The sequence below is a fragment of the Lampetra planeri genome, chromosome 34 (genome assembly GCF_965212315.1).
Source record: "Lampetra planeri chromosome 34, kcLamPlan1.2.h2, whole genome shotgun sequence".
In the NCBI taxonomy this organism is placed as follows: domain Eukaryota; kingdom Metazoa; phylum Chordata; class Hyperoartia; order Petromyzontiformes; family Petromyzontidae; genus Lampetra; species Lampetra planeri.
The window spans coordinates 2,682,772-2,706,388 of record NC_136140.1 but is presented as its reverse complement, the minus strand read 5'-3'; the positions used below and the strand labels follow the sequence as shown (position 1 = coordinate 2,706,388).

Sequence of the window (23,617 nt, the reverse complement as noted above, 5' to 3'; positions counted from 1 at the left end):
CTAGCAGATGCAGATACCTGATGCACAAATGGGAAATTAAAAGTTATCCAGTAGCGAATGACTGTGGTCATCCAGAACAGACCGTACAACGTTTCACGACGCAATGCCCCGATCCCCAAAAATACGAAGGAGACATCACAGCGGCACAACGCCGCTGCTCCCGACGCGGTTATCTGGGCTTGACCACGTGACTGTGAAATTGTAGTCGTTGCTCTGCATCTACATCAGAGCCGTACGAAAGAATAATAAGAAGGGCCAACACTGACCGGTAGAGGCCTGAGCCATTCGTGAGCACCAGCTCGTAGACCTGCCCCTCCTGCACCTCCTCCATGAGCAGCGTGCCCGGCTGCTCCTGCCCGGCGTGCTGCACGGGGATGAACTCGCACACCATGGAGCGGGGACACAGCAGGTAGCGCCTTTCCCGACGCTCCGGCCACAGGTTCACCCCGATCAGACCTGCGGTGACCGAGGGTATCGGCGAGATCGCACGACAAAAAAAAACAAAGGGAAAAAAAGAGCATTGAGGTGGAGCTCATCCACAAACCTTGAGCCGTGATGGAAGTTCTCCATTTCTATGGCAGGGGCAAGTCTCTCCATAGGACAACCACTGTTGACTTATGCGCAAAGTGGGACGAGTTTTTATCGAGCCCAGAGAGATGATGGGGTGAGTCGACCCCACCCCCCTCTAGCCAGGATTCAAACTCGCGGAGTTCCGATTGCGAGCCGCCCGCCATTCCGCTTAACCACCTGGCCCAGTTTGTGTAATATCAATGATGAATATAATGGCATCGGCTTCTCGTGAGCCTCCGTTTAACTCTCTCATGCCTGAATCAGTTAACGGCACGCCCAAAAATACGTTGCACACTTCTCGCATGATGCGGCGAACACTCAAATTCCACCGTTCACCACCACCACGGCGAAGCCTTACTATGCCCAGTGTCTCTGGTCACAATGTCCTCCACTGGGTTGCAACACTGAATATACAGTGACCAGCACAGAGGACTGCACGTGCCGAAGGTTTTGAGGCGCTGTGGCTGTAATGTCAATAAACAGGAGCGGTCCACCAGAGCGGACATGGTGCACGAGCATGTCAAGAGCGAAACATATGCATTATTGAAGAATACATAATTTTTATTGCATAAAAAAAAACCCAGCAAATCATTAAAGACGAGTGAAATTCAAAACAGTGGCACTGTAGCCAATGAGGTGGGTCATATAAAATGTTGCGTCATCTGAGGCAGGGAATTGAACCGACATCCTGCGCTGCATGAAATTCGGCCTCTATCCCCTCGGCTACAATGCCTCCACACGGTGCGGCGTTTGCTATTCGACTGAGACGCATGCGTTGCCTCTGACCAAGTCTTATGCAATTTGAACTTTACTCCTCGATCTATTTCACGTATTTATTTTGAGTGATTTGCTTACCTTTTCTGTGCATTGCACTCCTACCGCGTTTTTGTATTGTATGTTGTAACTTTCTGTCCCGCCACTAAGGGACATCTTTGAAAAAGAGAAGCTTCATAGCTCATCGGATTTTACCAGGAAAAATAACAAATTCTGATTCTAAAGCCTCGCCCAGTGGGCCTTGAACCTCCACCGCCCTTCACGCCCAACTCCATCCCTGCTAAGAGGTTAAGTTCATCTCCTTCCCCCCCCCCACCCACTGCCAATGGTCCATGGTTACGTTGGAACAGACCTCCAATAGTCTCACTAGCTGCCACCCCTCCCGCACGAACAACACGAAGTTTCTGTGACGCTCACCCTCCGTGGCTCCGTACAGAGGTGAGTAGAGGGGCACTCCCCGGCAGTAGTGGTTCTCCAGGGCCCGGCCGTATGGCTCGTTGGAGCCGGAGTCTACGGCCAGCACCAGGTTGAGGTGCGGCCAGATCCTGCGGGCGATGCCGTCGAATCCGCCGGCAAACGCCCGACGCAGCTCCTCGGCACGCGCCGGATCCGGCCTGAGTAGGGCGTTCAGCGAGGAGCGTACGTCGTCCGGAAGGTCGATGTTGGGGCTCACCTGTTAGAAAAGTGCAACGGAGTGGTGTGGTGGTGCGGTGTGGGGGGTCGAGGGTCAGAGGTGGGTGATGCTCACAGGTCACACCGAGGGTCGGTGTCTGCGGCATGGTGCCCGACGTGGCAGCTTCGAGGAGAAGCTCCCAGTGAGCGCCCGCCCAAACGTCACGCCTCATGGCACGAACCGGGAACGCATCAGAGCTCCAGAACGCAACCGCGCAAAACCAACGGTAACGGGCGCCCCGTTGGCGAGATGTTATCCGCCTCATCTGGGATACAGGAGGTCGTCGGTTCGTCCCAACCCTGACGCCTGTACATGTGGAGTTTGTGTGTCTCTCTCTCCCTGTGGTCGCGTGGATTTTTCTCCGGGTCCTCCGGCTTTTCCCACCACATCCAGAATCAACGTGCGCTTAGAGTATTTGGCTGTTGATGATAAGCCACTTCTCATTTGGGGCCATAATTTGTGATAGCCAGGTCGCTTCTGCAAAAGAGCTATATAACTCAGTGGCGCCTTACCTGGAAAAAAAAAATATATATATAAAATAAAAAAATCGCTTACCCGACCCAGCTCGATGTCTTCAGCCAACGAGCGCTGCCACCGCATCTCCAGCGTGGAGAAGGCGTGGTACACGAGCGATGCGAAGTTCGCCTCCAACGAGCCCAGGCGGCGGTCACGCAGCGCGAACAGCAGGTGCACGTAGAGGGCCTCCCGCTCGCTCGCGATGGCGAAGGCGCACCCCGGGGTGGAGTAGATGCCCAGCAGTCCCTTGCTGCTGTCCGGTGACGAGGAGTTGGGTCCCATGGGGATGCCGGCCTCCGACGAACGCCAGCGCGGCATGTAAAAGAACTTCGCCACCTTCTGGAGGTTCCTGGCTTCGGGGTACGTGTCGAACATGACGCACAGGATGACGGCGACTCCCTGCGATAATAAAAACAACAACAACGACGATAGTGACAGCAATGTAGTCATATGACAGACGCCTCAAACGTAATGCGTATTTATTTTCTCAAGAAAAGTTTCACTGAACGAATGATTTGCATATATTCATCATAAAGGTTTCTGAGTTAGATCGCGTTATTTATAAATGTGTCGCAACCCTTCACCACCTGACACAGCCAATCAGTAAAAAATGTGTCACGTTGACAAAAGACAAATAGTTCACTACTTTAGCCCACCGGTGTGTTGAAGAGTGAATCCACAACATTTACAATTTTTGAGTACGAAGTTTCTATGCTAATTACATCCAGCATCATCGGGCAATTTGCCAGAATAGTGAAGCCCTTCACCTGATCCCGGTCTTAAATAGAGCAGCAGCAAGGTGACGTCATCATTTAACCCAATCAGATGCCTCTGATCTCTGCATCTGATTGTGTGGGCTAAAGTAGTGAACTATTTGTCTTTTGTCAACATGACACATTTTTTACTGATTGGCCGTGTCGGGTGGTGGAGGGTTGCGACACATTTATAAATAACGCGATCTAAACTCAAAACCCCTTATTATGAATAATATTGGTCGCGAAAGCCTACGTGTTAAACTGATATGCATATATATGGCTACTTCTCAACATTGTCTTCACCTAAGTAAATGAACAAACACATTTCTGTGTTGATAGAAGTGTCTGTCTATTTGGCATTGAACGATAACAAAATTAATCAAATTTGAGCCCCTGTCAAAATATTGCAAATGTATAAACTGTATAGCTGTACAATGTGGTGCCTAAATAAATAATTTTGATTGGTATAAATAAACACATTCACTCGAATTATTCATCATATCAAGGTAGGCCTCTCTGCCAACTCATCGCCACGCAGGCTGGTGTGTCACACACAGACACACATGTTAACTCCATCTATATACGATCCACCGATCCCGCGCTAAGGGGCTGTCCATAAATGACGTCACGCACCTGGGGGGGGGGGGAAGTCAGAGATTTGTGACGATGTGTGACGAGGGGGGGGTTTGAGAAATGTGACGTCACATCAAAATGCGTAACTTTAAATAAATATAGACAACACGTTCTACTTAATTAAATAGACTTTTTAATAAATGTTTTCTCCTACAACACCAGAGTGCAGTGGCACATTAAATAAGCACTACAATGACAATAGTTTAAAGCGATTTGAAGCATGATTTTTTTTTTGGGGGGGGGGGGGCAGAGCTTTGTGACATCATATTTGAGGGGGGGGGGGTCTGACTTTTTGTGACGCCGTGTGACAAGGGGGGGGGGGGGGGTCAAAAATCGTCCAAAATCACGTGACGTCATAAATGGACGGCCCCTGACGCTCCTACAGCAGCCACCCGACCTGGAGGAAGAACTCCCGCAGGGTGGAGGGCAGGCTGAGCAGCATGCTGCAGTGGCCCGATGTGCCGGACGTGAGGGCCAGGATCGACGGCTGCTGAGATGTGAGGACTCCCAGCTCACCACACGCCACCCGCTCCACATACGCCCGGTAGTGATCATACCTGCAGAAGCAGCAGCAGGCAGCAGCAAGCAGCAGCAAGCGGCCGCAGAAAGTAGCCACAGCAAGCAGCAGGCAGCAGCAGGTAGCAGCGGGTAACAGCAGGCAGCATCAGACAGCGCCAGCCAGCAGCAGCCAGCAGCAGCAGTCAGCAGCAAGCAGCAATGGCGGGCAGAAGGCAGCAGTAGCAGCAGGCAGCAGTAGCAGCAGGCAGCAATAGCAGCAGGCAGCAAAAGCAAGGTGATTGCCCAGCATGTAATTTTATTCATAGATTCATCATCATGAAGACGATGCACAATAATCCGTTAGCAATGTACTTTCTTAGGCGTGTAACGATGCATCGATGCATTGATTGAAATTGATCATTGTGGTTGTGATACACAGACTGGAACGTTTGTGTGGGAATCAATTACAGTATGCAAATTACTGGATATTATAAAATGATTATGTTGCATTCAGGATAAAATGTAGCTCATATCACAAAAAAGTTCAGAAAGTGCAATGTTAAAAGTGCTTACTAAGTAGCTATTATTAACTGTTATATATAAGAACATTCAAAAGTATGAAAATGTAATAATCTAGGTACCCTTTGCAGACTCGCAGACTCGCAGATTTCATGGGGGGGGGTCCTGGTTTTAGGATGTTGGCCAATTCCGATTTGAGCCTTTCTGCAAGTGGTTTGACAACTGGAATACGTGAACAAAATCCACACTATGAGAGAATAATCCTCAATAACTAAAGAGATGGGTTAGCAACCAACGTGCCTGTCCTGTTCTGCGAGAGGGACGAGTCAAAATAGAGGTGGACCAGATTCATAAAACAAATGCTGAAAACAAACATGGCCAGGTATGGAATACGGTTCACAAAGTCGTGACATAGTGGTTATCAGGCTGCGCTATGAAACACGTCACCCAAGTTCGATTCCTGGCCACAGCTAACATCAATGGTGAGTGATACGCAAACCGGTTTGACCCTCCCCCCCGTTCTTCGCCAACCTGGACTGACTAGCATGGTGAAGTATGGTAAAAATAATAACCCAACAGCGACATGGCATGGGAGGCCTTCATCCACTGGTGGTTGGAGAATAACTGGAATTAATTACGTCCATAACTAAGATGCTGCCACGGTGTGGTTACCAATGAGTTTAGAATACCAAAAAAGCCAGAGATCTCCTCCATAGAGGTGTAACTTGTTGAGGCGAAGTGTCGTTAGCAAGCACCTATGATGAGCAGCACCTATGAAGAAACTGTGAACAAGGGGATGGTGCGGCCAGAAGTACGCAAGGCCCCCTTTGTCTCCCCAGTGGTGAGTCGACCTAGCGGGTGTCCAGAAGTTATTCTCTTACCACAAGCCATTGATTTTAGCAGTGGTCAGTGATTGAACTCGAGCCGCCGGGTTCGCAGCATAGTGAGTTAGCCATTGCGCCACCCGTGTTCATCAGCTGAAGACCACATGACTCACTGTCCATAATAAGTTGCGTTAGTCATGCCCATTACACAGGTAACACATTAATGGAAATAACAATCTGAAGTCCACCCGAATCATGAGGTGTTCGTTAACAGGCGGTGACTGTGAAACGCCTTGAGATAAATACTTAAACAGCATTTTACTTTCTGTACCCCAACCTTGGCCAATGTTTTAAGGAAAGTTTTTTTTTTAGACTTGACAGATGACCTGGCTCTCTCGTCGTGGAATAACACACTTGATGGAGCATGTGACATTCTGTGCCCAAGGGGACAATTTTCAATTGGATTCTTTGCATGCGCCGTGCACGTCGGGGCCATGCCCGCTAGCATCAGGGAGGCTGAATTAATGCGCACCTGCAAAGAGACAACGCTAACGAGCGCAAATTACTTGGGCGAAACGCTCACACGCTGCTCAAAAGTAGTTTCGCAAGATGGGCGCAAAAAGGCGGGCGAGAAAAATGGGCATTTGAGTCATTTACTCAGCTGTCAATCAAGCAGAGGAGCAAGGCGGTGTAATTTCTACTGCGCCACATGCACATTTGGATGCTAGATTACAGCACATTGCCCCATCGCTTACACCGCAGTCGGCCGGATGCCCATTTGGGCCATTCAATGGGTGAGTTATATTACTGAGAGCAAAGACGAGAGTGGTTTGGAGGATAACAAGAGTCGAGGAAAAGTGTCAGGTTTGGGATCCGGGATGAGGCATTGTGCCAGGGGCTCTCTTCTCTGCATGTGGGAACTTTCAAATGTGAAAGCTGCGACGCAGTATCGAGTGGAGCGCGCCCGACAAATTAAAAGGATCTGTTACAGATGCTATGGTTGTTGAGTGAAAATGATAAGGCTCATTCTACCTCTATGGCCTCTCTATGTTGCTGTGAAGAAGGGTCATTGTCTGAAATGTCACCTATTAAACATATTTTTTCTTTTTAAGGCCACAGCGTTATTATACTTTTTTTTGCGTGACTCATTAAGAACATGCTTTTGGGATAAGCATCTCCAAATATACCGAGCAATTTCTTCAGTTGCTAGAATTGAACCTGTATTTTTAAATCACATGAACGTCCGTTAACACGCGCCAATTTGTTTTTTGCAGTGTCCGCTGTATAATATGTAACTTAGCTGAGTGTACACGTGCGGTTCAACTCGCGCAGCATGGACAAAGACGAGCGAGGAGGCAAAATCAAATGCCCTTGATCGTTAGCTGCTCGAGAAAACAGCTGTCTTACTGAGGGTCAACAGCTGGAGTGACAGAGGCTTTCTGTTGTTTCCGTCACATGCCGTTCAGTGGACAGAGCAGAGCAACCCCATTAAACCATCACGTGATATACACAGCCACGCACAAACTGTGGGCACAAGGGAATAAACAAAATTAAAGGTGACGCAACATTGCTTCTATAATTGCCACACAATTTAGATGATTGACCAAGTCAATGTCAGACACTGAACATTGACCAAGGTCCTATAATGCAATTTATGGGCAGTGGCCCCTTTTATGAGTGCAAAAATATGGTCAGCGTTCAGAGCTGACCTTGAATGTCAGCAAGATATATACTTAGTCCTATAATACACAATGAAGACATCAACATTGTGTGTTGATGGAGATTCATCTATGGTGGTGGGATCAGGTTTGAAACTGCCGTTAAATGACACCTGGTTGGGGAATGTCCACTCAGAGCCATAAACCAGCACAACTGCCCAGGAAGTTAAAGGACCTTTTAAATCAAATAGAATTATTAATTCATTTGACATTTTCACCATTATTATCGTACAAGGCTATCACAAAGGGACTATATTTCACATACACTGTCTGCCATAGTGTTCAGGTCAGAGGCGATGTTGCCATGTGTACTCCCAATTGAGTAATCTGCAGAAAATGTTTGAACTTAGCAAATGTAGACGACGACGCCAGCACAAATGTCTTACTCTCTCACGTCACAGGAGCTGTCACGTTCATTGCAAAGCCACGCGGGGCGTATTTATGGTTAACGCACTCGCGACGTTAACCCGGTCGACTGTGAGGCTAGAACTCTGATCGTCTGGAACAAGCAGAACACACCCTTGCACTGGATGTCCTTAGATTCAGAGTCATGGGAATAAACGGATGAGTGGCAAAGGAGCCAGAACTGAAGAATTGCCTAGGCTGTGTGGGCCTACATTGAGATGTCTGGCCACATTCACGACTGAGCGATTATCAGAATCAGAATCTGTATTTGTACTGGAGGAATTTGATGAGCTATAAAGCTCTTTAACACAGATGTCCAGTAGGGGGCGGGTAAGAATGTTACAACAACTAAAAATAAAAAAAATACCAAGTATAGGAAAGGTAAATTAATCACTTAAAATATATATTACCAGGTAAAGCCCACTGAAGTATTAATTCATTTTTCAAAAGCGACCTGGCCACAAATGATAGCTCAACAAAGTGGCTTATCGTGTGGATATTTATAACAGCAAAATAATCTCACTGCACGTTTCTAAATGTGGAAAAAAGTGGAGTCCCCATAGAAGTCCCCGTGCAGGTGACAACCGATGGAGATTAACCCACTTGCTGTACTGTCATCTCTTGGAGATCCAGTGTAAGGCGACCTTGACAGCCATACCCTGTGATCCACCAATTCTTGGCTCCACAATACTGGGTTACAGGTGTGCGCCACTACTGCCTACGATGTGTTATTCCCCTGGCAGCACAAACAATAGTAATTCCAATTCTCAGGTTTTTTCGGTAAAGTCACGTAGGTAAAACATTAAAAGTAATGAAACTAAAATAAAACAAAACAAAAATAAAAATAAAATTCACGACGTTTCGGAGGCAACACAAACGTCGTGAATTTTATTTTTATTTTTGTTTTGTTTTATTTTACTTTCATTACTTTTAATGTTTTACCTACGTGACTTTACCGAAAAAACCTGAGAATATGAATCATTGCAGTCACGAAAGCTTCAAATCTAGAAATAGTAATTCCATTTATATGGCGCTTTTCATCAAGAATCTCAAAGCGCTGTACAGGAAGCAGCAGCAGACACGCGTACAAATACTCATATTATTAATACATTTTAAGAATCCATTTACTAAATTAACTCAAAGCTTAATGTGCAGAAGTGTATAAATAGGTTTTAAGACGCAAATAAAAAAAAATGTCCACAGACTCTGAGATCTCTGATATCTCGTAGAAGAGCATTCCACAGCCTGGGGGCTACACGGGGAAAAATCTCGGTCACCCATAGAACGAAGCCTCGGCCTGGCAATGCAGAGAAGATCTACATCCCCAGATCTTAGGGACCATGAGGAGACGTGTGAGTGCGGCATAGCAATACATTTTAGCGGCGCAACGGAACTAGGTATAAAAACAGCAGAAATTAAACCCTTCAGGTCTGTTAAATATATTTGAATCTACTGGCCAAAAAATATCACTTTTACTGAATATAAGACGACCATTTTCGAATTGAGTTCAGTTATTTGTTAGTTGAACCGAGGTAGTGTCAACCATTTTTTTGTTACAAATGCAACAAAGCCAATCAATTCAATGCATACACATGGAGGGACATGCCATCACATATCTAAAAAAAGAATACGTTTGCAGGGTTAGGATGCAAGGTTTAATGAACAGATTACCCATGGAGCAAGGAATTGCAAAGCCACCACCAGTGAAAGGAATATTGACAGGTCTGCATGGAGTATTCAAAATTTAATATGAGGTGTTTTCCTGTTAAGAGCTGATAAATGTCATTGACAGACAGTTGGCTCCAATCCTGTTTGTTTAGCTCTGCCAGATTCTCAATTATTAGCACTTGAAATGTCACATGGCCAGCATTTATTGACGGCTAAAAACACACACGCGCGCGCATGAACACACACACGAAAACCCTCAGAGATTACCGATCTCCCTGCTAATTTGAGAAATGTGAGTTTTGCTGACCAAACTCTGTTGTTTTCACTCAGGTATTTTCATTTACAAGGCTATTGTCCACAGATACGTCTCACCTGTTATTACCATTAGACAATCCAAAAAAATGCAACGCGCATCTGATTGCCTGGTAATAGTTATCAGATTTTGCACACAATTTGGATAAAAAGCATTTAATGGAGTTGCACCAAAGTTTTGGAACCACCTCGTGTCATCTCTTGGAATCTCCATTTTGCCACCTCTCTCCTCATTTCAATGGACTCGATTTACTAGATTGAAGACTAATTTCTTCAGAACTGCTTTTTGTGTTCAGTTTGTTGTCCTTCCCCCGCACCTCCGATGAGCATGGCTGGTCTACGTACGGTGTGAAAGAAGTTAAACATTTCTAGATTTAATAACCAAGAGGAAACTACATTTTTTCCCACTTTAATAGACTCGACAAGGAGCGTGGCCAAGTGAAATCCACGGACTAAGACTCGAATTAAAATGCAATTCTACAGGTTGCTGACGAAGGCCACGCATAAAATAAACGTGCAGATGTATATATATATTTCTAAATGCTAACAAAGAGCGGCGCGTGCACCTGGTGAGTGGGTGCCTCTCCCTCAGCTCCCGACGGCTGCGTACGGAGTCGAGGCCGTGCTGACGCCCGTACGCCGTGCCGCCGTTGCGCTGCAGCCGAGCGAGCAGCGTCTCCTCCTGCGCCGTGGCCACGTCCTTGGTGTCCGCCTCCAGCTTCGTGCGCTGCCACCTCCCCAGCCTGTGGGAGCACGGGCAATTGTCCGTCCGCGTGTTCGTCCGCTCAGTCACTCCTGCGGCAGTGTGCCGATAATCCAGAACTTTGGAAGCGAGTTAAATTTCGATTTAAAGCTTTCGTGACTGCAGGGATTCATCTTCTTGGTTCTTTCTGTAAAGTCACGTAGAAGGGAAATAATGAAATAAAATAAATAAAACATAATAAAATAATTCTCACGACGTTTTGGCTGCTTGCGTTGTGGCCGAAACGTCGTGAGAATTATTTTATTATGTTTTATTTTTATTATTTTATTATTTCCCTTCTACGTGACTTTACCGAAAGAACCAAGAAGATTTGTAAGCGAGGGTTGGTGGATCGTACAATCTTTCAAAACTCCCTCGAGGTCGTCATCTCCCGGGCTCGCCAGGGTGTGGCAGTACCACCACAAGCGGATTCACTTCCATCTGTACTCCACAAGTATGGAGATTAAGTGGCGAGCGGTTACCCGCCTCGGATTGCGGGGCCCAGGAGAGCCGTTAGTGTGGGCCACCATAACTGGGATACGCCGCTAATCCGACTGAACTTGGGTGCGACAAATGGGAGATTTGTCGGTGTGGAGCCACCTGGCACTGGCCATCTTGAGATACCATTCACAAACAAGTCATGACTTCTTCACGTAGAATGGAAATAATAAAATAATAATAATAAAACATAATAAAATAATTCTCACAACGTTTCGGCCACAACGCAAGCAGCCGTCCTCAGGTGGAGAACAGGTCTGTCGAAAAGACAGAGTCTGAATGACACACCCCAGGCTTGGAGCGACAATTTAAGCTGTAGTACTAATCGCATATCTGCATTTCCAATAAATATGCTAAATTTCTCTTGATATGCAAATTATTTTGTCAAGGCGGTCTTCCCTCACTCCATCCCAGCTTAAATAGTCGCTCCAAGCCTGGAGCGACTATTTAACCTGTTCTCCACCTGAGGACAGCTGCTTGCGTTGTGGCCGAAACGTCGTGAGAATTTTTTTATTATGTTTTATTTTTATTATTTTATTATTTCCATTCTACGTGACTTTACCGAAAGAACCCAGAAGATGAATCCCTGCAGTCACGAAAGCTTTAAATCGAAATTTAAGTCATGACTTGTACGTATATACATATGCAGCCCGTTTGTCTAGCCGCTGCTGGATGAGGGCCTCCCCATGCTGTGCAGGGAGTGGGGGTCATGTGATCATACTTCACCGATTAAGGTGGGGCGCATACAGAACTACAGATTTTGCTGTGCTGCCCAACACTGCTCCACAACACCTGTTACTCCACGGAGTTCACCCATCCACGCACTATCTAGGTTCAAACCAGCTTAGCTTCTCAAGATTGATGAGATCAAACACATTCTGGGTGATTTAGTCATAGCTATAACTCACATACCCATTAATGTGTGTATCTGTGCAGTCTAAATAAGAAACCACATTTCATGAAAGAAAATATATGAACTGCGTGATGAACCAAATCGAAGCAGAGTTTACTAGTGCTTGCTTAACATCCTATAATCCTTGAGTTTAACCTTTGAGGTGGAATTTACCCACATTACCACTAAACCACCCACACCCTCACAGATAAATCTTCCTAAGCACTGTTTGGGATTCATTATCATATACAAGCAGAATAGATAACACACAATACACTTCCTTCGAATATATATCCCTCCACATAAAACGTTAAATCATTCTTTAAACATACTATCGGTCACATGGCCTTCTGAGAGTGATGTTTTTTGTTGTTCTTCCCAACAGCATTGGTTTAAGAAAAGCAAACTCTGAACCAGTTTCATCAGCAGAGTGAGGCTTGCTGACAACAATGCTATTGCACTGCCAGATATTTATCAGCAAGAACCCTCTCTCTCTAAGATATGGGTCTTCGTTTGACGCAAATGTGTAACAATACATAACACAAAAACATTAGCGTTGTTGGGTGGATGATATATACGAGCAGGAAATACATACAATCAGGATCATCAAACAAGACTTGCCAACTTTAAGTCAATAACTTCAAAGGGAGAGGGAGTGAATAGCTGGCGATATCTCTGAGGGAAATAACCAAAACATATTACACAAATACGATTGGCAAGTCGAATTATCGCCCTTCATTTGACTTTGTACACAACCTGCTTGCAAACCATAACTGGGCAAAGAATTTTCAAGAATTCACACCACTGCTGCAAATAAAGTCAATCGGATTATGGATAGTCTTGAATTTAAAGTACAATAATACATTTTTGGCCACACAAAAGCGGGCGAGGGGGGGGGGCAGATAAATGCTTCGGGCTCGTTTGTGACCAGTGCGTGGGCCACAGACTTCGATCGTTTGCATAACGACCAAATAAACAAATACATAGATAAATCCACACCGCTTCAACTCTCTCTCAGCGACAGCAACACACTTCAATGGCGTTAGAAGAAAAAAACACCACGCTCTATAGATACATAGAACCCACTGGAGTGAATGTACGTTTCATTTTCCAAAATAATTTCTATGCTAGTGCCTTCACAGTTTCTATTACCCACTTAGTAATGTAATGTAGTTATGCTTATTTTATTTTATGCCGTTAACGTCTGCTCCAGTTAGTTGCAACCTTACAGTACGGCGTGCACTGTGTGCAGGTAAAGGCGCAGCCTTGCAAGTGACTGCTTGCTCACGTCACTGCTGGCAGAAGGGCCACGACTACAGGCAGCTCTCGAAAGTCCCTCTCGAGCAGTGGTTCGTAACCTGGGGTGCGAGATGCCCTTTCTGGGGGTGCGAGACATGGCCACGTTTTTGTTCGAAGGTAAATCATCGAAAACACTCATTAAGCACGGTCACGTAAGTACAACTACTTTGATTCATCAAACCGATGTATTTATTAACGTCATACTTTTTTAAACGATTGAGAACCAAAGGGCTTTGAGGCTACAGCGAAAGGTTTGGAACCACACTGCTCTAGAGGAGATTTTTTTTCGCCTACAATGCCAAGCAGGCCACACGTCTTTGAAAGGGGTCAGAGTACCCACACTTTACCTCGTCACACGTGGTGACCCGCCAACTGACTGTGGTGCAACCCATTTATACTGCTTTGTGGACATGGGATTTAATACTGGTAGGAACCCACTGGTTCCACCAGCCCACAGAGGATTATTGTGTCCGTCCGTCCTGCAGGGAGGGACTGGGTGGGGAGGGAGGAGCTGGGTGGGGAGGGGAGGGGAGGGTGGGGAGGGTGGAGCTGGGTGGGGAGGGGAGGGTGGGGAGGGGTTTGATGGGGAGGGTGGGGAGGGGCTGGGTGGAGAGGGTGGGAAGGGGCTGGGTGGGGAGGGTGGGGCTGGGTGGGGCTGGTCACCCCGTGGTGCTCTTATAAGACTCAACGTTTAACCTACTCACGCCGGCTTGTGCCCGCCCTCACAGTCGGGCATATTTGCGGAATACACCACGCCGCCGTTGACCCTGGCCATTGACCGAGCAACCCAACGTTCCTACCAGCTCCCTCCGCAGCAGCAATGTGTTAAACTTGCCCTATTGTTGAAACTGCCACATCAGCAGCAGAACGATCTGGCCACCGCTGTAGTCGAAGTCCAGTGTACTAACCAATACGCCCCAGAAGCATCCCCGTAGTACATATATACGATCATAATCGTGTCTGTGTTTATATATATTATTAAGGGAGCTGTGCCACAGTTTGGTAGGTGACAGACTGCATGACCAACCCATAGTACCCATTGTTAAATTCCCAGCGAAAGCTAACATCAATATCGAGATGTAACAGGACTTCTCATGGGCACTCCCCTAGGTCCACTCAGCCTTAAATTGCGACCTGCTAAGGTGTGTAAAGATTAACACTCGGGTTGGACAAATATGGCCATGGTATTGAGCACACAATGCCCTTGCCAGCCTTATTGTGTACATGCTAGCAGCACTTTCCTCAATATTTTATACATCTATGTGGGTAATCTGTTTGTTTATGCAAATGTGATCATTTTAGTTAAACGTTTTAGCTGATAATCACGTTTTCAAGAATTACGATCTACTCTGTGTTTAGCAGATTCATGTAATTCTGTTTTACATATTGTAAAATAATTGCAACACCATGTAGACCAGACATTTTTTGTACAAAATTGAATATAAATTATAGTTAAACGTTTCGTGGTCACTTATTTTATATTGCTAAAAACGATGTATTTTCTTCTGTAAAACATATCACTAAATATCTTCCCGACTGCATGATGCACGTCACACTGTCTGTGTGCGGCGTCTTGAGGTGCAATTGTATTTATATTTAGACTCTTTGTACAATGATGTTCAGGGCAGCATGCTGGCAGGCACGTACTCTGCCGAATGGGATTGCGGTATCTCAAATGCAAGGGTGATTATGGTGACATTTTACATTTCCCATGTAATCATCCCCCTGTGATGTAGGCTGAATGCCAAGGACTAGAAAAGAGGACGGGATCTTGCTTGAACCAACGTTCTACGATGAAGAAGGGTCATCTTTTGAAGGAAAGAAAAAACACAATCATGGCATCTGTATAGTGTACCATGCAATCCAGTCTCTAGGCCCACAGTTTGTTTCCGCAAAGACGTTCACTTGCCAAGGGTCTCTCCCATATTAAAATTGCACGAACATTAAGAGTTATTTGCATCTGTTATTGCCTTTAAGCGTGAGTGTTGCTCGCCGTGTAGGATGTGTTTACTTAGAGAACACGGGACCGGTGTGTTCTGTGGGTACCAAGAAAATAGAGGTCACTTTCCACACGAGAGCATTGTGCCAACACCACTAAGAGCTGGGTTCGAATCCAGGATTTAACCACCAGAAGTTAAACATATTTCTCAACTGCGGGGAGTTAAAGGTCTCAGGCCAGTTAGCAATTATGCTGCAAACCAAAAAAACCTGACATTAAATGTGGTGATTCACTTCATTTAGATTATTCGAGCTCTGAGAATAAAACAGTTTGTGTAACGCGTGAGAACCACTTTGCAGGGCATGTGAAGTGCCCTTATTGGCTTACAAAAGTGGCTTCAGAAGAAGTTGTTTTGACATCTTCCAGGTCACAATACCAGCTGCGAGGGTTCCGAATGGAAATGTCTCCATCGCACGTGAAGGTGATAACAGCACCACTACTTGTGTATATTCTGCATGACTAATAAGAGCTGTAGATGATTATGCTGAGGCCAAGTAGGTTAAATTTCGGTTTAAAGCTTTCGTGACTGCAGGAATTCATTTAAATAATAAAAAATGTTGAATTTTATTTTTTTCTTGCTGTGGTTTTCACACCTGATGATGATTGCTTATATTGCAATCGAAACGTCGTGATAATTGTATTTTTATTATTTTATGTTTTATCTTCTACGTGACTTTACCGAAAGAACTAAGAATATGAATACTCAAAAGAGCTGTTTTACTCGATGATCATGTTGTTTGCATCCTGGACACACTTTTATTTCCCTCATCAGTCACAGATCTTGCTTGAATTTGTTTGCCTTGAGCTTCTGCAACATTTTCCATACCATATAGAGAGCTATAGCTGCAAAAAAAAAATCACCAGGCACAAATGGCATTGGAATATAAGGATGACTAACATTGTACCGATAAGTCCTAATAGGATTGTATTATTTGGTGGTGCCGCATTGGGCCTGGTGTGCAAGCACACTTAACACATTCGTCAAAAACAGTGGCTTTTAACAAAAATTGTATATATATAGATACGTATAATCGGCTCATATTTGTCTTGAGCAATGGCCCTTCTTCACAGCACATGAACAGAGGGGCCATAGAGATAGCGTTAATGAGGGTTGGAGACTGTGCCTAATGCCACGGGGCCTGGTGAGAATTTAATTTACAAAAATATTTTCTGATGACCAAGTTTTTGTTTTAATAGGCATATTAATAGTTACCTGATAGTAGCTGTGGTGTGCAGTGCAGTCTCCAATCCTTGTTAACTCCATGCCCCTGGCCTCTCTGTTTATGTGCTATGAAGAAGGGACCATTGTCCAAGACATTGAACATTTTATATAACAAAAAATATTTTTATTAAGGCAGTGTGATTGATGTATGTGTCGATTTAAAAAAACTCATTCAATTCGGTCATTGCAGAATTCACTTCATTACATACCTGTCAACTCGTACGGTTTACCCGTATTTTTTTACAGGGAAATTGAGTCCAGGTCCATACGGCGTACAGCCGTTTCAATACAGGCAAACCATGTCTTTGTCTGTTTGTTTGTGTTTCTCCCTTGCGATGGGACTTTGTAAGATGAACGTTGAAATGTATAAGGGCACGGGCTGACCAATAAGGTCTGGATTGTTATGTAATAAGGTAGGAACTGGTAAGGGGTTGACAGGTATGTGATTAGCGAATAAAATAAGCTGTCTTATTAATGAATGTGCTGCTCAGAAGAAAAAAAACCCTCAATGAGCAAGAAGCCATGATTTGGGTTGTGTAGTTGACCTATCACTGCCTTAGAATAAAACATAATCTTTTGAGCCTGGTGGTCAGCATGGGTTACGTGTGCAAGAAACACGCCCAGAGGTCGTGTGGGGACACGGCCAAGATTGAATGCAGGGGTCACGCAATAGACAAGAGACTACGCCTAGAGGAAATGAATTCAAGAAAGGTGCAAAAAAGGTGGTAGGGGATTGGAAGGAAAAACTCAAAAGATAAAGATTGTCGGGAAAGAGGAGGAGAGCAAGACGGGGAAAATACTGTGTGTATGTGTAGTGACATAGGACGTCACTACTGTGTCGACCCATACGAGGACTGGGGGCCCCAAGGGGGTGCCTGGGGGGTCACGTGGTGGAGGGACCCAGACCTTTCCAGAAGTGGGGGAAGGGAGGCGTGGCCTGGGAAGGGAGGCGTGGCCTGGGAAGGGAGGCGTGGCCTGGGAAGGGAGGCGTGGCCTGGGCAGAGCCGGCCACGCCGGAGCGGATATAAGCGGGGTGTAAACGGAGAGCGGGGCTGTTGAACTCCGAAGTGAAGACGACATCATCGGTCCTCAAGTCCCGGGTCGTCGTCCTGGACCAGGCAGCCTGGTCCACTCTGTGTCGTGTTCCAGAGTGTTAGTTAGTGAGTTGAGGAAGGTGGTCACCACCTCATGTACAGTGTTATATTATTTACCGTTTAATAAATAGTGTTGCCTCCAAGCTGTGTGTGTGTGCACCTAATTCGAGCCCACTACATATGTTGCACTTATTTCACAACGTACGTAGCCAACCGTGCTCATCGTAGGTGTGGAGGAATCCGATACGAGGAGGTGTGAGACAAAGGCTCGGGGTCCTGGAGAAGAAATAGCTGCAACTGTTCGTCTTGGTGCTGAGCGGAACAATAAACCGTTCCCTTACCGGGACGACCCACGTGGACTCCCTTGCACAATGCATGAGTTAAGCTGTCATCTTAGATATAAATGAAATGCTGGGATTTCCTCATTTCCTGGTTTGTATTGTGGTCTAAACACTTTCTGTGCGTGTATTAGTTTGCACACTTCCGATGAGCGAGGTTGGCTGCGTACGGTGCGAAAGAAGTTCAACGTCCTTATGTAAATTTTCACTGAATTTAGCCTGACAGTGGGGAACACTGCTGTCTCTTCCACACCAAGTGACATTCAGTACAGCTGGAATGTTTTAAACAAGGGACTTATTCAGCCTCAGGTCAGGACATTTTTAAAACACGTAGCTCGTCAACAATTACCTAAAAAGGTGGAATTCTACAAGAGGCAATGATGATTAAATGTCAGATGTTTTTTGTGCTAACTCAGTTCTTAAGGCTGCAGCCCAACACATTACTTATTTACATGGTGTACATACCGGCCCATCTATCTATTCATAAGTTGTACTTTCTACACGAGATATGAGAATTAACAAAACATGAGGCTACAAAGGCTCAAAATGTAGCACCCATTAAAATTCAATTTTTTTTTGTTTTTCCAGCACCAATCAATTAAATCAATGTGTTCTACTATTCAGTTGCTCCGCCGGAGAAGAAAAGATGAGAACACGTAATTAGTTACAGCAAAAGAATGCAATCGTGCTTTAGATCAATATAAAACATGAGACAACATTCACCCAGGGATAAAAAATAACTCTGTATCTCAGGGTGTGTCATTAAGACTGCAAAACCTCTGGACCCCTTGGCGTGTGAAGGCCACGTGCTAATTTGTAGTCTCGGCACAGCACAGGCAAACGCGTCACCACCTCAAGCTGCACAAGAGCAGGGATTCAATGAGTTTGTGAATATTCACAGGTTCGGAACATTCCAGCACTTTGCACGTTTACCAGTGAAATGCAAAACAACTCTGCAACATGTTTTTCATACAGGTTGGTTGACCATACTTCACCATACTGCTCACTGCATGCTGGTGAAATTGGGGAGGGGGGGGGTAGTGCCCAGGACTGATTTGGATGATAATTTCTGCTGATGATCACAATGACCAGGAATTAAACAGTGTGCGAACCCCTCTGCCACCATTACTACTTTCCAGTCCCCTGCCTAGCATAGGGGGATTGAGCCCCCCCCCCCCAACCTCGTGCTGAATCCTCACCCCCCCCCTTGTAAATTCTCAAGTAAAAACAAGTAGCAGCAGCAACTGCAGCAGCAGCAGCAACTGCAGCAGCAGCAGCAACTGCAGCAGCAGCAACTGCAGCAGCAACTGCAGCAGCAACTGCAGCAGCAGCAACTGCAGCAGCAGCAGCAACTGCAACTTTCTTTGATGCTGTTAATCCTGCATAATGCACATGCATATGTAGTACTAATCACATTCCTGCATTTCCCATAAATATGCTAAATTCATCTTGATATGCAAATTCCTTTGTCAAGGCGCCCAGCTTATATATATGCTCCAAGCTCGTGTGCTGTTTCATTCAGACTCTGTCGCCTCAACGGACCTGGTTTTCACCTGAGGACGGCTGCTTGTGTTGTGGCCGAAACGTCGTGAGAATAATTTTATTATGTTTTATTTTTATTATTTTATTACTTCCCTTCTACGTGACTTTACCGAAAGAACCAAGAAGATAAAAACAAGTAGCGTTAAGCAATGAGTATCGCAGCCTCTTCTAATGCACACAGGAAGTGAGAGCTAGATCATAGGGGGGGGGCATGATAGACAAAAGCAGATAATATAATTATTAATTCGATTTATCAATTACATGCGTTCTAAGTAATTTTTGTGTGTGACCCATCCGCCCCATCTCAGTTGATGTGGAGGATGGGTCCTAAGTGCACCATCCTCCGCCCCCATCCCGGTTAAGCCAAGTTGACGCGACCGTGCGGCTGCTCTGGCCGAACGACGGCCGCACGCCGCGCTAACGGAGGCGCGGAGCGGGCCACGCCGCACTGACCTGTGCAAGACGGCGTAGCAGAAGTACTGTCCCAGGAGACTGCCCAGCGTGTGGCTCTCGGACACCGTGCGCTGCCTGATGTCCCACGCCAAGGCGAAGGCGCACACCAGGCCGGCGCCGCCGATCGTGGCGACGCCGATGCCGAGAAAGGAGCCCATCGCTGCTCCTGCTGCTGCTGCCGCTGCCCTCCGGGGCTCGCGTGACTACGGGCGGACACCGCCTGGCTGTAAGGGGACACACTGGACACGGCAGCCACAGAACGCAGACACTGCTGAAGACTCGCATGGAGGATCTCGTTGAAGAATAGTATTTACGAGGGAGCCTGGCGTGGTGTAATGGTTGGCGCACTCGAATTGCAAGCCAGAGGTCTTAAATAACCCTGCCTCTTTCCACCCGGCAGTATAAATGGGTACATCACAGTTAATTGATAGGCAGTCTCGCGTTTAGTGGGGTAAAGAGTGTGTAGTCCCATCTCTTCCGAGGCATCTGACCAAACAACGTGGAAGAGTAGCCCAAAATACACTAGAGATTGCTCTAGTGGAGGAGCTTCCGCCAGCAGTGCAAACAAACATCTATCTCATGGCGCTCCCCATGCTAAGCTTGGTCTATGCCTGCCAAGCGAAGAACTGTCAAGTGCCTATTGCTGGTTATACAAAAGCAAAAGGATTCATGCAACATGGACAATTTGTAAACCGAACGAACCGGTCACCTCTGGATTGCAAGTCCAGTCTGTTAACAATAACACCACAGCAGCATCCCCCCCCCCCCTTTTCCATAATGTCGAGTCTAATTTGATACAAGCTCCGTTATCAGTGCAAGCAAGAGCGGTTGATGGAGCTTCCAGCAGTTGGCGGGTTCACTAATCATAGCGCCAGACATGGGTTGTACAAGATAATGAGTTCGATGACACAAGCAGGGAGCAAGGAGCTTAAACAAACGCTGCAATTAAATGGAAATTAATTTAAACAAATGAGACGTAGCTTTTAAATGTTTAATACGTATCGTGTCCATCCACTAATCGGCATCAGCTCCGAGTTCGGACGTCTATGATGAAGGTATGCCGACACATCCTCTCGGCACAAACTACGGTGACGATGTTATCCCACCACACGTCCCATCACCTTAGTCTCCCTCCTGGTCCTACCGTCTTTGATTTTTGTTGTTGTTTTGTTTAAGCGGTGAAATCAATTCTACAGCGACTCGCTGGAAAGCGTTTTGATTGGTGGGCCTGAGTTAGTGGTACGCATTCCACATTCCTATGGAAGGGGTAGACACTTAACTTGACAAAAAGGTTTGCACAGTAACTATATTATCGACCCCCTAGATAGGCTGCAATAAACCCTGACTGAGATTTAAACTTGCAATCCAGAATCCAACTTCAAGCAGTCGCAGCTGGGCAAGATACTCCCTCTTATTAACTATCATTAGGGGCCGTCCATAAATGACGTCACGCGATTTTGGCCGATTTTTTACCCCCCCTCCCCCCCACGTCACACGGCGTCACAAAAAGTTAGACCCCAGTCAAATTTGACGTCACAAAGCTCTGCCCCCCCCCCCCCCCAAAACCATATTTCCATTTTGAAAATAAAACATGCTTCTAATTTAAACTAAAACTATTGTCGTTGTAGTACGTATTTAATGTGGCGCTGCAATCTGATGTTGTAGGAGAAACACGTATTAAAAAGGAGGCGTTGGAAAGCTGAAATTTAGCATAAAATTCACTTGAAAATATTCAACGTCTAACTAAAACTGCAGATGTTCAGAATATCATAGTTAAATTATCTTATAATTCAAAACTATTTGAAGTAATTATAAGTATGAACTTTAAACTTTGTAGTAGAACGAAGCAATCACATACATTTCATAAAATGAAAAGCCCTGGTAGAATCATTATAATCAAAATGTTTGATAACAATCATAATAAAAAAAAATCAAAATGTATGCTTTTCCATTCTCCCATGGAGAAGCAAAATGCTCCTTCATGGAATAAATAAACGGTGATCTTAGTAAATTTTAATAATCAAATACAGTAGTTAATAATGAAAATTAATCAAAATTAGTGTTGTTATAACAATTCAATTTAATTAATATTAATTTAAAGTTGCGCATTTTGCTGTTATGTCACATTTCTCAACCCCCCCTCCCCCCTCGTCACACATCGTCACAAATGCCTGACCCCCCTCCCCCCCTCGGAGCGTGACGTCATTTATGGACGGCCCCTTACTGGAATATAACTTCTTTTTTCTATTAACAGCTACTGTTCAGAACACAATGTGTACCCATCAACATGACAGGTGGCTGAGCGGTAGAGCAAGTGGCCGCCCATCATCTCTACTCTGGGGTTCGATATGTGGAAGTCACAACAGTAGTTGCCCTATGGATAGACATGCACCCGCCATGGGAACGTGGAATTTCCGCCACTCGTTCAGGGCTGCAAACAGGAGCTGTTTGACCGCGCATCGATGCTCAACTTCGTGCAGCGAACTCAAGTCAAGTGAGCGCAGTGCTTATTAAAGTTCAATCTTGATTTGAAGCTTTCGTGACTGCAGGAACTTATTCAAGTTCACAACCAAGGTCGGACCCATTCCCAATGCTTCATTTTCAAAGTTGGGCATTCGGAAAGTGAAACCGAAACGAAAACAAACGACGCCAATTTTACGACCACCGACAAATTAAGGAAGTCAACCCGCGATCATAATTAAAATGCTCGCGAGTCACACTTTGAACAGATGCCAAATCAATTATCGATTACGCCCGCACCCCTAGTAACAACTAAACTCATCGTCACCATCACCATCAACAACGGCGACTTCTGACGGATTCAACTACGCCGCTCTCATCAACGCATTCACTACCGAGTTGTTCCGAGTGTACATCAGCACTGTGCGTCCTCACCTCGAAATACAACTGAGGTGTAACCATCTGCGTAACCCTCTGTGCACAGTGCGCTTGCGTGCTGCGTGTAGGCAGTACGGACTAGCATCACGCGCCGTACAATGTGACAGCAATGCTACGAGACTCAGAGCGCTCATGACACGCGGAAAACTCACGTGCCCTACTATATAACGCACGAGTACATCTCACATAGGACAGGGCATCGAACACTCACACACGAGTACATATCACATATTATACAGTATCGAACACACACGCACGCACACACGGACACACACAGCTATGAGTGCTTACATTGTAACGAGGACACTGTACTACTCTGTTGTCATTACCACGATTTCCAAGCCCTTCCGTGTTTGTTATGCAACGCGGCCCACGTGTTCCCCTTCGTCAGCTGCTGCTGGGGGGAGGAGGGGCGCGTCAGCTGTTCGCGAGTGGTGACGTCGACACTGCCGGGCAGCCGCATGCCCAGCGCGTGCGAGCTGCTGGTGGTGTAGTGCCTGGGGGGGGCGGTCAGCTGGTGGTGGTGGTGTAGTGGTTCGGGGGGTACAGCTGGTGGTGGTGTAGTGGTTGGGGGGGTTCAGCTGGTGGTGGTGTAGTGACTAGGGGGGGGGGGGTACAGCTGGTGGTGGTGTAGTGGTTGGGGGGGTTCAGCTGGTGGTGTTGGTGGTGGTGTAGTGACTAGGGGGGGGGGGGGGTACAGCTGGTGGTGGTGTAGTGACTAGGGGGGGGGGTACAGCTGGTGGTGGTGTAGTGGTTGGGGGGGTTCAGCTGGTGG

The 23,617-nt window shown here is 46.1% G+C and overlaps 1 protein-coding gene across 3 annotated transcripts in view; it reads right to left on the bottom strand.

Annotated features, from left to right (window-relative positions):
• GHDC (GH3 domain containing) overlaps window positions 1-23,230 on the bottom strand; it is a 41,373-nt gene extending 18,143 nt beyond the window's left edge. Inside the window, exons 1-7 of one of the 3 annotated variants that reach the window (XM_078610486.1) lie at window positions 23,134-23,230; window positions 19,945-20,183; window positions 10,432-10,608; window positions 4,319-4,478; window positions 2,573-2,932; window positions 1,762-2,017; window positions 267-456 (exon numbers count right to left, since the gene is read on the bottom strand). In XM_078610486.1, the coding sequence (XP_078466612.1) occupies window positions 267-456; window positions 1,762-2,017; window positions 2,573-2,932; window positions 4,319-4,478; window positions 10,432-10,608; window positions 19,945-20,102 (1,301 nt within the window). In that variant the 5' untranslated portion in view covers window positions 20,103-20,183; window positions 23,134-23,230. Of the gene's footprint in view, window positions 1-266; window positions 457-1,761; window positions 2,018-2,572; window positions 2,933-4,318; window positions 4,479-10,431; window positions 10,609-19,944; window positions 20,184-22,839; window positions 23,110-23,133 lie in introns of those variants that run through there. The other 2 variants (XM_078610489.1, XM_078610488.1) reach the window with 2 other exon arrangements.
• Between the last annotated feature and the right edge of the window lie 387 nt (window positions 23,231-23,617).